The sequence below is a fragment of the Pezoporus flaviventris genome, unplaced genomic scaffold (assembly GCF_033815535.1).
Source record: "Pezoporus flaviventris isolate CSIRO_AGI_PZ_B2104156 unplaced genomic scaffold, CSIRO_AGI_Pfla_v1 ptg000066l, whole genome shotgun sequence".
Taxonomy (NCBI): Eukaryota; Metazoa; Chordata; class Aves; order Psittaciformes; family Psittacidae; genus Pezoporus; species Pezoporus flaviventris.
Window position 1 is genome coordinate 4,563,216 of NW_026892614.1, and position 16,900 is coordinate 4,580,115.

The window sequence follows — 16,900 nt, forward strand, 5'->3', positions numbered from 1 at the left end:
GTGGCTGGACATGTGTTGTATTGTTTCTTGAAATGTGGTCACAGCCAGGTCATTCTAACTGCCCTCCACACATAGGATGAGACAGTCACTGCTTCCCAGCACAGTTCCAAAAAGACAAACAATAATAGTAGAACAAATAGATGCCTTGCTTCTAATCCCTGAATATTAGATTTCCTGAAGCCATCACTATCCCATCTTGCCCTCTTTCCCAAGTCAAGTAATCATAATGCCTTATGATTGATTATAGTTCAAACTAAGAACAAAGCCTAGATTTTTTCTTCAAATGATATCATTTTACATGGAAGTTTATATAAAATATGTCTTTAAGGCATCTATCATTGCAACCTTATGTAGTCTGTTGAACATATATATTCAGAATATCATGTTGTGTATACTCTAGTAAAGCAAGGCAGTTCCATGTAAAAGCACTCCTTAGATACTCCAGCTAATACCCCTAGGTTAAGCACTGCCCTCCAAACAATTTACCGGCAAAGTTGTTCATCTAATTTGACAGAACAGACAAAAATTGATAGATGCACAGTGTTATCTTTCTTATTCTAGAGATCTGATTCTTACGTGTGGAGAGATTAAATGATTTGCCCAATTTCATGCCCATAGTTCAAGTCTGTGTTAGGGCCAGGAGAACCTGGAAGTTCAGGTTAATGAACTGTAGTTGGAGGAATCTGTCCTTCCGCTTCCTCTTCCCTTTTCCCTTCCCCTTTGTTCTTCCTACTGGCTTGGTTGTCTGTCCTGGCAATGTTAAGGAAAACTTCATTCATTGTATCAGTGCTATAAAGCATGTTACTTCCAATATGAGAAATGGCATTCCTCAATGCGCACATCCTTAGTGTGGTCAGGATCTCCCCAACACTGCCACAGGATATAGGCTTACTGTAGAATCCTAGATAACATTTAGCATATTTGTGGTTTACATTCAGAAGTGATTTCATAAGCCAAATGCAGTGAAGCTCTTGCAACCCTGTCAATGAAGAAGGCCAACATTTACAGTGAGCTTGTTAAGTTGCTGTCTCCATCTGCATTTTTCTAGTGAGAGCAGTTTGGATAAAATAATGTGAAGCTTTTCTGAATTTAGAAAATACTTGATGTTTAAACATAAATACATGAACCATAAACTGCAGATCCATGTATCTGCCGAGACAGGAACTGGAAAATGATATTAAGTCTATTCTCACAATTTTTCCAAACCTCCCCAGATAAAATACACTAGAAATTAAGATGGAGGAAAAGAGAGTATATTCCCAGAAAATTTTCTGTACTGCAGAGGAGTGCTCTGTCAAAAAGGAATAGGTGTAAGCCTTGAGTGACAGGGCTAACATCCTATAGTATCAATTAGAAACAGAAAGCAATACCTGGAACAGTTTCCTATAAAAAGAAATACTAGATAACAAATAAGTCATTCACTTACTACATTATAAACTTGCCAGCAATTATAGCTGTTTGGGACTACAAGCATTTAAAATACTTTCTTTTGATTCTGATACTGCCTTTAGACATATGACTAAGGAGCCTGGTGTAAATGTTTTCAGTTAAGGTGCTTTTTCTTCCATTGTCTAAACATAGTTGCAGTGAGCATGGGTGGATAGGCCCAACTCATTTTTGTTAGGTGCAACTGAGCTGACTTAATATACATGGAGGAGTCCAGCAATAAGCAAGGAAAGGCCCCTGTCCACTGATCTTTCACAGGTGCCTGAGACAGTATCCTGTGTAATATGACCATCTCTGGGGAATATCCAGGGACTATGACCTCAATGCACTTACAGCTGAAAGAAGGCAAGCAGTGACTGGCAAAAAAATCCACTTGGCTAACTGCTTATATGTGGTATCTAACTTGGTGTGAATTTTATCAAAGTATAGCTACCTCTACAATATGTGGGAGCACCATCCCTCTTGTGAAATAGTTTTATTGATCAGCACTTTGTTTTGTTAAACTGCAGCATTTTTTAATAAGTCACTTGGGTGCTCTGGAATGGCATTAGGAACTCTCTAAGTGAGAAAATGGGTTTGACTTTAGTGGATGGTCCCATCCTATGTAGCAAATAGGGAACAGCCCAAGACTTCTTCATTTGTTATGAAACAAAATCTAATAACCCATTAGATGGCTTCTGTGACTATTTATGACTTCATGAAGACAAAATGAAGCTTCATCTTTCAAGTTAAAAGCATTACCCACAAAAATCTGCCAGAGGTGTCAGGATTCTCAAATGGGACCCCACCACTATCCATGGGCTCAGGAGCCCTATGTCAGCTCAGCCCAGGGTCTTCAGTCCCTGCCCTAGCTATGCCATGTGAGTGTTAATCTCTACCTCTGCCATGGCTCATGTGGCACCCTGAGGAGAGGTCCCAATATAAGAAAGGTTCCTAAGTATATGAATATCTTAAGAAGGAAAGAGAACATAGCACAGGCTAAAAATCACCCATTCACAAAGCTAAAGTCCTAGTTTCTCTGAGCATTAGGTAAAAAGGAGTTGTTTTAGGCAAAGAGGAAAACAAATAGCTTAAAGAATGTGTAGGCTCATACTGCAGTGTAGATATGAAAATGAATATTCTCCCTGGTGCAAACAGTCCAGGAAATTTACTTATATTTAAATCAGAATCTGTGATTTTATTGGAGTAATGTTATTTTATACCAGGAGAAAATCAGTCTTTTTATAACTGTTATAGAGAGAAAATAGTTTACAATATTTAAAAGTATACAGAAAGTACTATGTACTTCCTTAATTCTCTAGCACTTGTAAAACGCTCAGTAGAGAGAAGCAGTTAGTGATGGATCCAGCCTTACATTTAGAGTCAAAAAAACCTTTAAAAAAAACATATAAAATGAAAGTGTTTATAGGAAAGAGATGTACTAATGTACTTCGTGATCATATGAAAAGCAAATAAATGCAAGCAGAACAGTTAGGTCACTGCTAACTTAATTTATTTGCTTACAATAATAATTCATTTCTTTCACTGGAATAAAGTCCAGTGTGTCTCCTAGTTGCTTCTTGCATCATTCAAACTTTATTTGGCCTCACTGCATCAGGTCCAACACCTTCCCAGCTAGGCTTGCATCCAAGTTATTTATATCTGACATGTCAAACAGCTGCTTCCGATCCTGGTCATCAGTAACATGCTTCAAAAGACAGCCACCCAAGGTGTCTCTCCTCTCACTGATTTTAGCAGGAATAAAAACCACTTGAATTAATATACCTCCTATGTTTTTCTGAAACTTGGCCTCAGTCTATTCTTGTTGCTTGTTGAGAATTTCCTACACGTTACAAATTAGAGAATATCCTTCAGCCCTTGTTAACACCAGTAAATGCAAAAAGGAGAAAGGTCTATAAAGTAAAATCATCCTTAAACAATGTATTGTGTGTAACTTCAGAGTTATTTTAGACTTTGTCATTTTCTGTTACGTTCACATACCCACTTGCCAACAAATCCAGATGGTTCTGTCCTGTGTATACTTTGTAGTAGCATAGGTAAATAGGTGAAATGAAATGGATACCTTCGGTTTATTAACATTTCAAGAGTGTGAATTCAAGCAAGTGTCAATGACGAGCAATTTTTATTAACATAAAGCAGCTTTGTTACTATTGGAAGCAAAGTAAGGTAGCTTTGGAAGTTATTAATTAGTTGATGTACCTACACAAACCCATCTCAGGGTTTCTGCTAGTCTCCTTGACAAGCTGTTTTTCCCCCTTCCATTCTGATCTAGATTAGAGGTTCATGTTGCTTTTCAGTTTCTTCTAAGGCATTGAATTTGGTCCTAGTTAGGAAGAAAAAAAAAAAAAGGAAAAAGGCAATTAATGTGGCATTATATATTTCCCATCCTTTGACCTGCTCTTTACCTTCCAGACATCCTCAGCGCAATACTGAGTTAAATTGGCAGGGGAACTGTGAAAGCAGTTCAAGGGTTCTTGAACTGGGTGATCACTGGAGTTTCCGATATGTTTTTGTACTGTGCTGTGCATAACCCATGTTGTAGGATTATACAGATGAGCAATTTAGCAAATACTCATGCAAGAATAAGGCATATGCTTTATGGCTTCTGCTTTCTTCCTCTGGCACATTTAGATTACATTTTTAGGTCTATACTATACTACTTCAGATAGTAGAAGAGATGGGAAATATTTTACGGCATAATGGAAGGCTCGTGAAGCATCTGTGGAACTTCCTGTGCAATTGTACAGTTAGCTTACTTTTCCCTGTGACCACAAAAATCGATGAGATTATTGAAGGCAACTCCCCCCAGTTCCAGCCAGAAGGCCAACTTACACTGCTATCTTGGTTTTCAGGAAATTGCCAGTAACTCCCCCTTGGAAAGTCTAAGATCCATTAACAATTTTATCAAGGCTTCACAAAAGCAGAACTTTTACAAGCCAGAATTTCAAGGGTTTAATCTGACAAACTCATTGTGACAGCTGAGATGCCAGCTCAGATTACACAAAGCAGTGTAACCACATCAGAACAGAAGCTGAGCACATTTCAACTTTGCATCTTCTAGGTCTTTGCAAGTAAGACTGAGCAGATCTGAACAACTCAGGAATCCAGCCTCTGAGGGAAGTAACAAGAAGGCTTTAAAAGAAATACAAAATCTACTTTCCCAGTGTAAAAATCCTGTTCTTGACTAAAACAAAGGTTCTCTTTCACAATACTGTAGTTCTTTTTTTGCCTAAAGCGATGGTTATTTAGTTCAGAACACCTACCCTCATCACAAGACCTAAGGAATTACAAATTTAGAAGAGCAATCACATAGAAAGGATGATACAGACAAAGCTTCCTACAATACTGACACATTTCTCAGAAGACTAACCCTGTAAATCAACTATAAAACATGACAAAGCAAAAATAACAAGCGCAATAGCTGCTTTAAGAATCTGTTCCTGCTTCCTAGAGATTACTTAATTGAGAAGTCCTGCAAGATGACGACTTTTCAGTCAGGAAAATACTTTTCATGTTCTGGTCACGGTATTTGAAGCTAGTCTAATCAGAAAATGTCTAATTCCCCATTTCACTTCAACTTCCCCTATGCTAATGACCAACAGATTTTTCCAGTGAAAGTTTTAGCCTAAATTCTCCTTCAATCCCATAAGAAACATGGCCAAGCAGAGCCTTAAACTTGCTTTCTAGACTGCAAATCTCTATAGCTGCAGAATTACCATTCTTCTTGGATCATGAATGCCCTGGAAATTTGATCCAGGCTTACACATACAGAACAAGAAGTCAAAGGCAATTAAGTATTATTTTTAAAATAAACAGAGTTCTTGGCCATTCCACATCTCAGCTCCTCATTTGCAGGAATAATATGGGAGACTGCAGCTCAGTCTCTCATTAATGCACAATAATACAAGTGCTTGACTGGAAATAGGGGTAATGACTGTGCTCCAAAACACATTGAAGGAATGGAATTAGTTAGCATTAATTCCCTAGAAATTTTAAGGGTAAAGATAACTATTAAATCATCTATAACTTACATGTTCTATTTAGAAGATACAGATAAACGTGGTTATCTAATGAAGAACAGTCTACAAACTGGGCCAGGATTTTACCTAAAGACTTCAGTGAAAGCTGCTGGAACTTTGCCATTAACTTCACTAGGACCAAAGTATTACCCTGTTGCCTCCAATTACTTAAAATTAATGTATACCCACCCCAGAGGGTCTACCTGCTTGGAGTTTGCCCTTAAAACCTCAGGACGTAAACTGGAGAAGTCAACTGAATTAAGACAGTAGAATTGATCTGCCCCCGGTCCTGTATTTCTGCAACTGTGCTGAAGTCTGTTTCATTACAACAGAAAACAAAACTTTGTGCTTTGGCAAGGCTATGTACTGAATCACAAAGACACAGCAATTTAAAGGTTTTTTTATTGTATTGCACAAAATATCTATGCAACCCATGTAGATACTGCATTAAGGGGTCCACATTTCCCAAAACATTGGCTGTTGCAGCACACATCACAAGCATTGTGAGTAACCAGTGCCTTCTTCAGAAATTAAAATAATCAGTTGCAAGTTTAAGCATGTTGTGGCAATAAATGAAGAAAAAAAAGCAAGGAGTATCAATACATATTTCTTTCCAAACACACAAATACACAATTTTCAGAAGAGCACCAATAATGCCAAGCAACTATTTTGATGAGATACTGTATGTGTAGGCTCTGCAGTATAAAGCCAATATGCACACAGAAAATATATTCCAACTTTCAAAATAATTTAACCATATCATCTTGCATGTGTCACCTGTTTACAACATATCATTTCATATACAATGTCAGGCCCAAGCCTCAACTTGTGTAAATTTGTGCATACTCATTTAAGCAGCTGAGACTCTGGACCAGGTGTTCAAGCTGAAAAAGCCTTCAAATTGCTCACATCTGAATACAGAGCGGTAGTATAACACCAAGAGAATAGCTACAGTGAAGGTATAACAGAAATGTTACTATGGAAAATGAAGAAAAACACTATCAAACCCTCAAATGCAAGGTTCTAGAAAGAGGCCTACATGTAAAGTGATGTAATAATTTATAAAGTGAATAATCAGTATCAGTCTCCTTTCTGACAATTAAGAGAATCTCATTTATTCAGAAGCCTGTAGAAGTGAACTAACCAAATGTCACGATCAGTATCATCCTCAAACTCTGTTTCTTAAGTTTCTGATAATTAATACTGGTACTTAAAAACATTTTACATTTGCTGAAAACCATTATTAAAATTTACCTTCCTGCTAAGAGAATTTAGTGTAATAAAAATCATGAAAAACAATAGGTAAAAAAATAGTATTTTAAGAATATTTTTAGAAAACCTGTCAAACAACTGCAAATACAGCTGATTTTTTAAGTGTCTACTTTTGAACTATGTTTTTAGTTTGGTTGCTTTTGTTTAAGTGAATCACTTGTAAAGAAGCAAGAGAGTACCAGCTCTAAGATTTATTCTTGTCCATTACATTGAGGACCTCATCCAAAAGTGAAGGTCCCAAGTCAAGTTGTAATGAGAGAAGAGAGCCTGCAAGATCTGAAAGGGACTCTGACTTAGTCTTTGTCTTGGTTAGTTCACATGAAAGTTGGCTGTCATCAAATAAATCAGCTGTTTGCCAATCAGTGCATCGTTCAGAACAGCCAGATGAGTGACTGTCTCTACCATTAGTAAAATGCGAAGAACCACCGTTTTGCTCCCATATGTCACCTTTGTATGTTTCTCCATCCTCCATCTGTTTACTTTTCTCCTGCAATTTTTCTTCTATTACTGGCTCACAGCTAAGCCTAGGATTTCTTGATGACCTGATGGATTCTTGCTTTGAATTAAATGTCACTGGTGACAATAAAGGCAACGTAAGGGCTTGGGAACCCCCAATGGCAGGAAGGGAAATAGCATTTTTGAGCACTGGTGATGGTGTTTCTGTAAACATGGATTCAGAAGTGCTGTTTGCCCTTAAGAATTCATTGTGGCCACCAGACTGGCTAAGTCTGGTTTCTCCTTCATTTCCAGGCAATAGCTCATACTTGCCCTGCAAAAAGGAGATATCTCCAAAAACATCATGTTGTCCCTCTTTCCCAATATGTATGGTATGACGAAAATCTCCAAGTGGTGGACTGATCATATCAGGAGATAAGATATCCCTTAGTTTGAATTTCTTCCCTTTCTTATTGTTGGCAGCTTTCAAGTAGATGGGAGTCTTGGCTGGCATCTTGCGTGTAGCTTCTGTGAGAGGAAGTTATTAAAAAAAAAAAACAAAAAAATTGAAGGAGAGGGGATGGAGAAGCTTCTTACAAAGTCAGTTATTCTTGGGAGACCTTCAGCATTATCAACATTACATCATTGTCTTGAACCACTCGTGCACATGAAGCTCCTTTCTTTCGTGGCAAAGAACTGTGGGGCATGTGAAGTATGGGGTATCACTCACAGCAGATCTTTCAATGGAGAGCACAAGTTTCAGGTCAGCTAGCAATCAAATGCCCTGCTACTTCCAGAACTTCCAAAACCTGCATGGGATACAAAAATCAAGTTATCATTAAGTTATTTTTCATGTTTCGTTCAGTCTCATTTTTATGAAAAAAGAAAAAAATTGGTAATGGTGGTGACAGTTCCAGCCTGTAGATTAGCTTTATGATGTTGCTTCCCTTCATTAGGCAGGATAAAAGAGTTCAGATTAACAAGAGCTACCTAACCTTTCTCTGACTTCATAGCTGGTTTTGAAGTCAGTCTCTAAGACACGGTTGCTGAACACAATTCATTTGATAAACATCACTATCTCAAATCTTTCTCTCCTTAATCTAGCAGTCAAAATGCTGACCTTAAGAGAGCACATGCAGAAACATATGTATAACATTCAATAAAATTAAGCTTTTGGCAGACCCAGGAGGATTGATAAAGACATTCTGGAAACAGCTTTGGAAACTGAGCAGACCATCATGAATTAGAGAACTTCAGATACCTCCATTTAGTGATGTAACTCTCACAAATGGTAACAAATAATATCTCTGATAATTATGCACATTTCAAAGGATAGTCTTAGGTACTTGAAAAATGCTAGTCCAAGTCTTTACATCTAGTTAGAAACATCCAAACGTAGGCGTCTTAGAAGAAGCTGATTCTTGTGACTACAATCTTTAGACTACAAGAACTATTCATAGCAATTAGTTACAGACTAGCTCGTGAATTATGTAGGCGATGAGGCTATGGTGACTCAGACTTGCTCTGTGCAACTGAACGAAACAAAACTATTTGGTTTGCAAACCAAACAGTCCTATTAGAACATGGTCTCTGAAAAGCCTGATACAGAAGTCCACAGGGACTAACAGGCTACTGGGTCAACAAGTTACAGAAAAACACTCTTCATTGATGCTTTAATGGTGTATTTCTTCCTTACAGTACCAGTTCCTGAGTCTTGAGCAATGTTGGAATAAATGCTTTTTCCTCCTGGACATTGTTGTAATTTCCCCTATTAAGTCCATGGACTACTAGAGCATCACAAGTCACTCCTCCTCATCTGAATACTCAGCCGCAAATCCCTCACACTGTTCATTGCCATCCTCACTCTGTAAAGGAGCTTGCAGTTTTTGCATAAGAAAGACTGCTGTATGCACTAAGTGAAGGGAAACTGTCTAAAACAAGGGCTACTTTTGCTGCCTTTTATCCATGTCTCAGCAGATACTTTCCTTCATCAAATTAAGCCCAGAAGGGTGACCAGCTTTAACAATTTGTACTGTATGGCCATACAGCCAGAATGTCAAGAAGCATTTAAGCATTTTCACAAGTCCTTTAACCTGAGTAACTAGTTCCTGTAGTAAGGTACTTAACTGCGCATCACAAGGGGAGCTGGCAATCTAAATAGGTTAAGTATTTTGGGGTTTTTTGATTCCCATCAGATATCCAGTGCACTTCTGATATCATTGATAAGCCCTTCTAGCAAAAATACAACAGATATAAAGAGACAAAAACTATCATACAAAATAAGCTCCACATTCAAGAAGTTACAAGAACATTTTATACTTTTAAGCTCAATTTTGAAAATAGTTGATTGCATCAATCAGTAAAAAGCACGTTAAAGCTGCCTTCTACACATCAAAATAGTAAACCATTAGGATCTACAGAATACTAGGAGATTCACATTACATACCAAAACTCAACCAACTTCACCTCAGTACTGTAAGATACAAAAGTCAGTCATAAATAAGATCTCTACTTGTGCCACATGCCATAGGAACAGAATTAATTAGTAAACTCAGTTACCTTTCAGTTTTAAGCTGAGAAATTAATTGCATTGTTTTTTCTCCCTATTGTTCTACACAAGCTCTCATTCAGCTAAACAAAGTATCCTCAACTCTAAAGAGAACTATTGTTAACAAACAAAGCTGAACCATGAGGTTGTTTTATGTTTATCTGGTAACCTCAGCTCTACCTTCTTCCTAGGAATAAAGCTGAATTCCCTCCATTTCTAATTCCTCATTCTTTCAGATCTTTTAATCTCTAATGAATGGCAATGTAGTGTCAGTGTGGTCCAAACTCATGATTGTTGGTCACTAGTTTAAAAAAAGAAGAAAAAAATCTTAGTTTATTCAAGGCTTTCGTAGCTTCCACCAGTTTGGTTATGCAGCAAAAATCATTATCACCAAACTCCACAAGGAGATTTCAAAGAAACCTGAAGGACATAATGAAACATCTGAACATCAAAAAACATTAAAGTGTAAATTAACATTTGTTAGAAAGAATACGGTTCAGCACATAAGAAGAACACTGTATTCAACTCAAAGCTCGGGGTTTGTGAAAAGAATGCAAAAACCCCAAACAGAGCAAACTTAGGGCATCCAGACCTCCTTTAGTTCTTGCACTACGAGACAGCCCCAGTAAGGGGCACTGTAAAACCACACTACTTCAGAGGATGCAGCAAGAGACTCCGATGTCACGAATTATAATCCCTCCCTGTACAGCAGTCCCTTGTGATTGCAAGGCCTTGCCTTCCATTTGGCAAGTGCAAGAGGCTTTACATTTGAAGAGAACTTTCACAATTACTTTTTGCTTACTGCAAACATGGTTTTCTCTGCTGAAAACAAAGGCTACCCTTGCTGCAGATTTCACTAGCCAATCTACTGAGAATCTGCAAATTACACCTTGTAAATAAAATACAAGTGTACCCTACTCAATCAGCAGGTTTTCCATGTACAGCATAATACAGGCTTCAGACCAGCTATACTTCATTTCTGCATACCTATCCTCCTTGTCAACTATTGCCCAAAAGAGTACAGATTTTAAGCTACTTTGAGCAGCTGAAATGTACCACAAGTCTGGAAATATTCACTTAGCCTAAAATACTGTTGTTACTCATGTTTTATTTACAATCAAGGAAGAACCTATACCAGTAGGTAACATGGGGGTTTAAAAAAGTTCTTTTAGTAAGAAGGAAAAAGAAGAATAAATCCAACTTTGGCAAATGAAGAAAGGCTGAATGAGACTAAGCCTCCAGCTCAACTCCTGAAAAGCTAAAAATTTAATCCACAAAACTTTCACAAAAACCTTGCATACTCCCTGAATTCAGGGAGATTTAGTGAAATCACCAGTACACATTGGCTAAGAGAATGGACAGAACATACTCCAATCCTGATACCAGGCCACACATTAAAGTTCATCTTGTCTTAAAATGAGACCTTTTTCTGATCTTGCCACTAAAAAGGTCTGTTTTGACTAATTTCAACTCAGTAAATGCATAGCCAAACTGGCAGGCTAAATGAGAAAACATCAGAAAACCAAACGTAGAACTCACGTTCCACAGTCCTAGACTGCCAGCCTGAGTAGAAGACTTTAATGTAAGAGGAAAAACAACATGAAAGGATTCTTATTCCAGTTGAAGAGATGTTCTTCTCCTTACAAGATCCAAGCCTGAGCCAAGCCAGAGAAACTTCAGCCCAGTGAAAATTCAGTTGTTGTAACACTTGTTCATTTTCATACCTATCACTTCACACCCTCATATAAAAGTGTTTTGCTTGGTAACAAAGACTAATATTTTCAGAGGCATTTCTCAACCCATCGTGTGGCCCTTCTGTCCACTCAGCAATCATCACCTTCCACACAGCTCAAAGTTTTCCATGGATGCCTTAGTTTATTCCACAGTCTGTTTGAAAAGGACAGACTACCAGCAAATATCCCAACAACTGAGCTTACAAAGACAAAGACAAAAAAGGGTCAAGGTGCAAATTTAATTTGTGCTCAAATACCAAAGAGACCTGGATCCCTAAGCAGTGTCCTAGGCAAAGAAACAAAAGGAAAGTCTATTTCCACAAGACAGGGCCAGAAGCAAGCATATGCTGTGGAAAGCCTATGGGCTTTCTACTGGACAATCCCTTGCAAGGGCTCTGCTTCACACACCACCGGCTAGAAGCATGTAAACTTCAGAGAAACCCATTTCCAAAGCATCATTAAAAATAACATGGAATTAGATTGTGGAGCAATTCACTAGGAGAAAACAGTCTGTACATTTAAATATCCAAATGAGAATACAGTTAACACAGCAAAAGACAAACTATGCAATAGGCTGCTGGAACTTTTCTACACAATGAAATACCTGCAAGCATAGAATTAGGCTTTAGGGGTTCATTTTACATATCAGCTACTAGTAGCTTTCAGCAGCACAATCAAACTATTGAGAACATCTTTGTCAATGCTGTTACTTTTCATTATGCCTGACACAGCAGCAGTGTAAACCACATTCCCATTGTTTTTGTAACAGAGGCCTGAACTCATGCTATCAAAATTCCTGAATGCTGGTTAAACAAATTCTCAATATAACCAAGTCTTCAGGTACACGAAAAGCAGCAGATGATGCGCCATACAGCTTACCTCTCATGTTGCTGTGGGCTTAGGTGTCTGTATCAACTGGCAGCCTCTGAAAATGAGAGGCCACAAGTTTACCTGCTTCTAGACCAGGCCATCAGCAAGCCTCTGCTTATACAGCCACCACCTTCTTAGTAGTTTTAACCAAATCAGGTGGTAACACTTCTCCAGATCGCTCATCTAAATTTACCATGTTTATAAGAGGACCAGCCTTTGAATTCATCTGTATTAATGTCAACTTCCCTGATCAGATTAGAAATCCTCACCCCTTTGTTTCTCCCTTCATCAAAGAATTTGCACCTTTCTGATTAAAGCTACAGATTTAATTACTTCATAAAAACAATCAGGCTAATCACACTTCATTTCAACTAGTTTTCTTACACTGCACTCAACCTACTTTCCTAGATCAAATCTAACCTCTTTTATACCACTGTCACATACACCTTTTAGAAAGTGAAGGGAAAAAAAAGAAATAAAAATTCCCAGTCCTTCCCACTGCTACAGAAACACAGGTCAGGAGTGGACCCTATGATGCAGTTCATTAATTTCTCCATCACCCTGCAAAGATCTAGATGCCTTCTGCTAGTAATGGAAGATGTTAGTCTACCCTCCCCTTAAAATTCCCCTACAGGTGCAGACTGCACACATTAATTTACTCCACAGAGGTTAGTCATCAGAAGAAATGCACCTGAAGTCTCCCCTGCTCCAATCTAGGCCTTGATGAATACATACATTATCTTACGCATTCCATATTTCCTTTCAGCCTTTTCTGCTTCAGATTAAACAACACAAATATTTCAACACAGGTAGTGTTTTCTGGAGCTGAGACAGCTTCCCCCCAACCTCCTTTTCTGGTCTTCCTCACCTCAGCTCAAATCTTTATTTAAACATACCCAAAAGCAAAAACAATATTCAAGTGGAGATCTCAATTTAACTCTTAATAGTGTCTGCACTTTAACAGCATCACAACAATGTTGGTTTATGTTTAGATGTGGTCCGCTAAAAACCTAGCTCCTTTAGTGAGGAACTGTTGTCTAGCCAGTTATTCTACATCTTGGTCTTGACTAGGCCCCTGTAGCAAAGTCTCCATACTCACTGCACTGCATTCTATTTATTTCAAACACTTCAGATGATCAAGGATTGCTTGGAATTTTAATCTTGGCCTCTACAGCATACAGGTTTAGCATCATCTGTGGATGTAATAAGTATACATGCAAATCATTCATAAAAATATTGTGTAGTAACAGAGATGGAAGATAGCCTTGCAGAATTCCACCTGATCTATCTTTCCAGATTAATAGTGGCTAAATACTCCAAGGTACTACTTGAAGCAACTTGAATTCTTGAAACAGTTGTCTGCTCAAGGGTAAGGAAAAGTGAATATGCTCTGTAATACAGATACATTGATAAATTACAAGGAAGGCTTGTAAAACTTCAGCTATATAGTAGGTAGGGAGAAATTGATTTTTTTTTAAGCATAGGAATTAATTCATTATCAATCATCTTTGCAAGAGAAAACATAAGAAAAATCATGTAAGGTTACATATTCATCTCCCTTGGTATAAACGTTTTTTTCTCAAAGATAAACAGTGCACTAGCTGTGTCAGTAAGTGTAACCACAGACAGGTACAAGCTGCTTAAAGTGCCTTTCTCTCCAGGTATCTTCCATTTCTCCAGCACCCTCCTATTCCTGCCCCCCCCCCCCCCCCCCAAGTTCATAAATAAAGCGAAAAACAAGTTTCCCAGAATGATTTTTAACCATTGACCCTTTAAGTCTTGCCATCTTTCCCTGCATAGTACCCTTTCAAATGGATCAAGCCAGAGTAAGTCATGTTAACCAGGGAACACCTTCAACTTTAAGCCATTAAAGTACTTGCACGTTATATTGAAATAACTGAGGTGTTTCACCTATTTAAGAGTTTTCATTGTAGCTTCTAAGAAGAAGAAATAAAGCAAAGCCAACCGGGTTTGGAAAATGAACAACAACAAAAAAATCATTTTCACAGTTCATTGTATCCTTCAAACAGTTGTTTGAAGCACAGCAGGAAGAAGCTGCTAAAGTTATCTGCTGTCTGAGCAATTGGCCCCAGTCTCCAGTTATTATTTTGCTCAGTATCAGACTAAGATTACAAAAGCCCTTCATCAACCAATAACCTTTATCCCTGTTAAAGGTACTTGAAAACCAACCAAGTTGTTTCTCAGTCATCCTTTTTGATTGAAGTGAACAGGGGGAATTCCTCATGTGGTGATGGTGGGGGAGTAATCTTAAGCCTTCAAATATACCTATATCTCCTTTGAACCCTCTCCAATTTTCCAACATCCTTTTCAGAGCAGATCAGAATTAGTGACAACATTTCAATATCATTCTCCCTAACACCATATACAAAGATAAAAATCACTTCTTCCCATCATTGCTGCCTTGTTTATAAACAAGGTGATATTTCTGCTCTTATCCTTCCCATCTTACAACAGGAATTTTCTTGGATTTACAGAGTTGCAATATAATGCAAACCATTTAAGAGTTCTTGTGGAGGTATAACAAAAAGAAGTTCTCCAAGCAGAATAGGCTATATATTAGAAATTTGTTATCACTGCCATTTCTTGGTTCAGAGTGGGCATCCCCATTCTATTTTTCAGGATGAATATATACGTATATTCATTTATTCAATAAATTTTGCCAGCAAAGCCATTGCTGGTGCTTGTATTACACTGTTTGGCCAGTAAGACTCTACTGCTTACATGGCAGGAAAAAAAAAAAAAAAAAGCCTTTTCAAGCTAGCATTCTCCAGCAAATAAGCTGGATTCATGTTCTTATATTCTTTAGGATAAAAAGCAAGGCCATACTACTTCAGAAAGAGAAACATTTTACTTGAATGTGCTCAAGGTGTCAATCAATAAATCAGTTGAGAGTTTTTCATTAATATACTTCCTTGCCAACCTCCATCACCTGCAAATTGTACCACAGCAATTTTACACTTATTTGCAGATTGCTCATAAAAATACTGTGAAGCCCCATGCTGTGTACAATGATCTCTGCATTATTTCAATAGAACTACAACCCTCTCTGATGCCAACTTCTTTTGACTCCAAGATTCTACATGTTTTTAGTACATGTTTTCTTGACACTGCAGAGGACTAATGTTTTAAAAATCTGGCTGTGATGCAATAAAGTCAAATGCCTTATAGAGCCTGTTTTTTGCAGTTGTGCTTTTGACCACTCATCATTAGAATGACTTAAATAATTTACGTTTCTTTCATCAAGCAAATTTTCTTTTCACTTTCCAACAGGTTTCAGTCACAGCTTGCTTTCAGCTTAGAAAAGTTAGCATCTTTACTAGATTAATAAAAACCCTTTTTGTTTTCTTCTACAGACACAGGAATTTAACGAGCTCAAGTATTGTGTTGTTTGGCACCATGGACTGAAACAGGTTCCTCTTTATTATTTTCTCCTTAGCTTTGTTGGCTGGTACATTCATACATACGGATTTAATACCATACAGCATAGTTTTATCACAGGCTTTTAAAAACCAGGTAAGTGCAAGACCATGCAGATTAAGACATAGCTACATGTCAGTACAAAGTCTGGGACCTTAACAAATGCAGCAGTGGAAGTCAGGTTATGCTATGTCAGACCGACTGTGCAGTGAAGCAGTGTCACACATTTTCTCCTACAAAGACAGCAGACCAGATGAGCAAATAGCTGGGGACCATAAACTCATAAGCCACAAGACGGAGAGGCTTAAAAACACATCCATCAATTCTCCTAGGTGAAAGGAAAACCATAAAAAAATGGGGTGGAGGAAAGCACTAAACAAACCAACCTATAACCTGACCCTATATGTCACCTAAAAGATTGGGTAACTAACTGCTCTGTTTGAAATCTCACCTGCTGAAGGAGAAGAAAGGAATAGGTTTTAGCCAAAGCAGCTGCCTGACCAAGTTCAAGGCATGTTCACCTAAGTGCTGGTATTGCCATGTGGAAGAGCTTGGGAAGATGTGGATTGAGGCAGGCAGTAATTCCCCTTTTGATGTCAGCCAGCGCTCATATCAGTTTAAGTGGATTACAAATCCACACCCTTTGTAATTCTGAGCAGGTTAGCATAGATGGTTTTTCTCTTTTGACACAGAGGGTGTAGCTCCCCAAGCCAGCTCTGCTCTCAAAGCTGGTTTAAGAAGTTCCACCCTAGATTCCTCACTTCTCACTGCTGGTTCCCAGCTCTGCACTGCAGTTCCTTGTACCATCCATTGGCCAGCAGATCTACAAGCCACATGGCAAACCAGTCACAGCAGCAATTCTCCCCACTGACTCAGTTTACAGTAAAGGCTTACCAACAGCTGCAATGTGACTGATGGCAATGATTCAATAGAGTTCAAGCCCAATATAACTACTGCTGTCAAAAAGGCATTCTCTCCTTCCCCCCAACTGTGTGCACACACTTGACCCCTTATAAGCCAGCTCACCACCCAGGACTGGGTGAAAACTAACTGGGAAAGGAGTGTAAAACCACAAGGCTAGGAGTGAGACTGCTACTTGCAGGTGCAGCTTGTAGTTTGAATAGCTCAGCCACCTCCCG

At 38.3% G+C, this 16,900-nt stretch overlaps 1 protein-coding gene across 5 annotated transcripts in view; it reads right to left on the bottom strand.

Moving 5' to 3' along the window:
• Positions 1-5,849: 5,849 nt before the first annotated feature.
• CDC42EP3 (CDC42 effector protein 3) overlaps positions 5,850-16,900 on the bottom strand; it is a 28,302-nt gene continuing 17,251 nt past the window's right edge. For 4 of the 5 annotated variants that reach the window (XM_061471042.1, XM_061471040.1, XM_061471043.1 and 1 more), the window contains exon 2: positions 5,850-7,981. In XM_061471042.1, coding sequence (XP_061327026.1) covers positions 6,922-7,686 — 765 coding nt within the window. In that variant the 5' untranslated portion in view covers positions 7,687-7,981 and the 3' untranslated portion in view covers positions 5,850-6,921. Of the gene's footprint in view, positions 7,982-12,332; positions 12,428-16,900 lie in introns of those variants that run through there. The other variant, XM_061471044.1, reaches the window with a different exon arrangement.